This window comes from Spinacia oleracea, chromosome 4 (genome assembly GCF_020520425.1).
Source record: "Spinacia oleracea cultivar Varoflay chromosome 4, BTI_SOV_V1, whole genome shotgun sequence".
Taxonomy (NCBI): domain Eukaryota; kingdom Viridiplantae; phylum Streptophyta; class Magnoliopsida; order Caryophyllales; family Amaranthaceae; genus Spinacia; species Spinacia oleracea.
In genome coordinates this window covers 61,811,284-61,811,952 of record NC_079490.1, presented here as the reverse complement: position 1 = coordinate 61,811,952, position 669 = coordinate 61,811,284, and the positions used below count along the sequence as shown (strand labels likewise).

The window sequence follows — 669 nt, the reverse complement described above, 5'->3', positions numbered from 1 at the left end:
TCGAACCTTTCCCTTTCGGGAATGGGGACAAAAGTAGGTGTCTACAGTTATCATCCCCAAACTAGTGGCCAAGTGGAAGTCACTAATCGTGAAATCAAGTCTATTCTTGAAAAGTCGGTTGCCAAGAACCGCAAGGATTGGTCCATCAAGCTTGATGACGCCTTATGGGCGTATAGAACGGCTTTCAAAACGCCTATAGGAATGACTCCTTACAAGCTTGTCTATGGCAAGAATTGCCACTTGCCGGTGGAACTTGAGCACAAGGCCATGTGGGCCATCAAAACCGTGAATTTCGAATTGACTAGTGCGGGAGAGAGGCGCTTGCTTAACCTTCATGAGTTGGAGGAACTCTGCATGAATGCTTATGACTCGGAGAGCATCTACAAGGCCCGGTCTAAACAATATCATGATGCTCAGATCGAGAAGAGAGAGTTCAAGGAGGGAGAGAAAGTCCTCCTTTATAACTCGCGGTTGAAGTTGTTTCCGGGTAAACTCAAGTCCCGGTGGACCGGTCCTTTCATTGTTGTTCGGGTTTTCCCGCACGGTACTATTGAGATCCGGAATGATAGTATGGCTACTTTCAAGGTGAATGGTCATCGCCTCAAGCATTATTACTTAGGCGATCCCATTGGTTCCATTGCTTCCATAGATCTCCATGACCCCCCATGA

The 669-nt window shown here is 47.2% G+C and overlaps 1 protein-coding gene across 1 annotated transcript; it reads left to right on the top strand.

The window, feature by feature from the left end:
- The first annotated feature begins 201 nt into the window (after positions 1-201).
- LOC130471580 (uncharacterized) lies at positions 202-669 on the top strand. The gene has a single exon (XM_056841788.1). It carries the CDS (start codon positions 202-204, stop codon positions 667-669), a length of 468 nt encoding a protein of 155 aa, XP_056697766.1.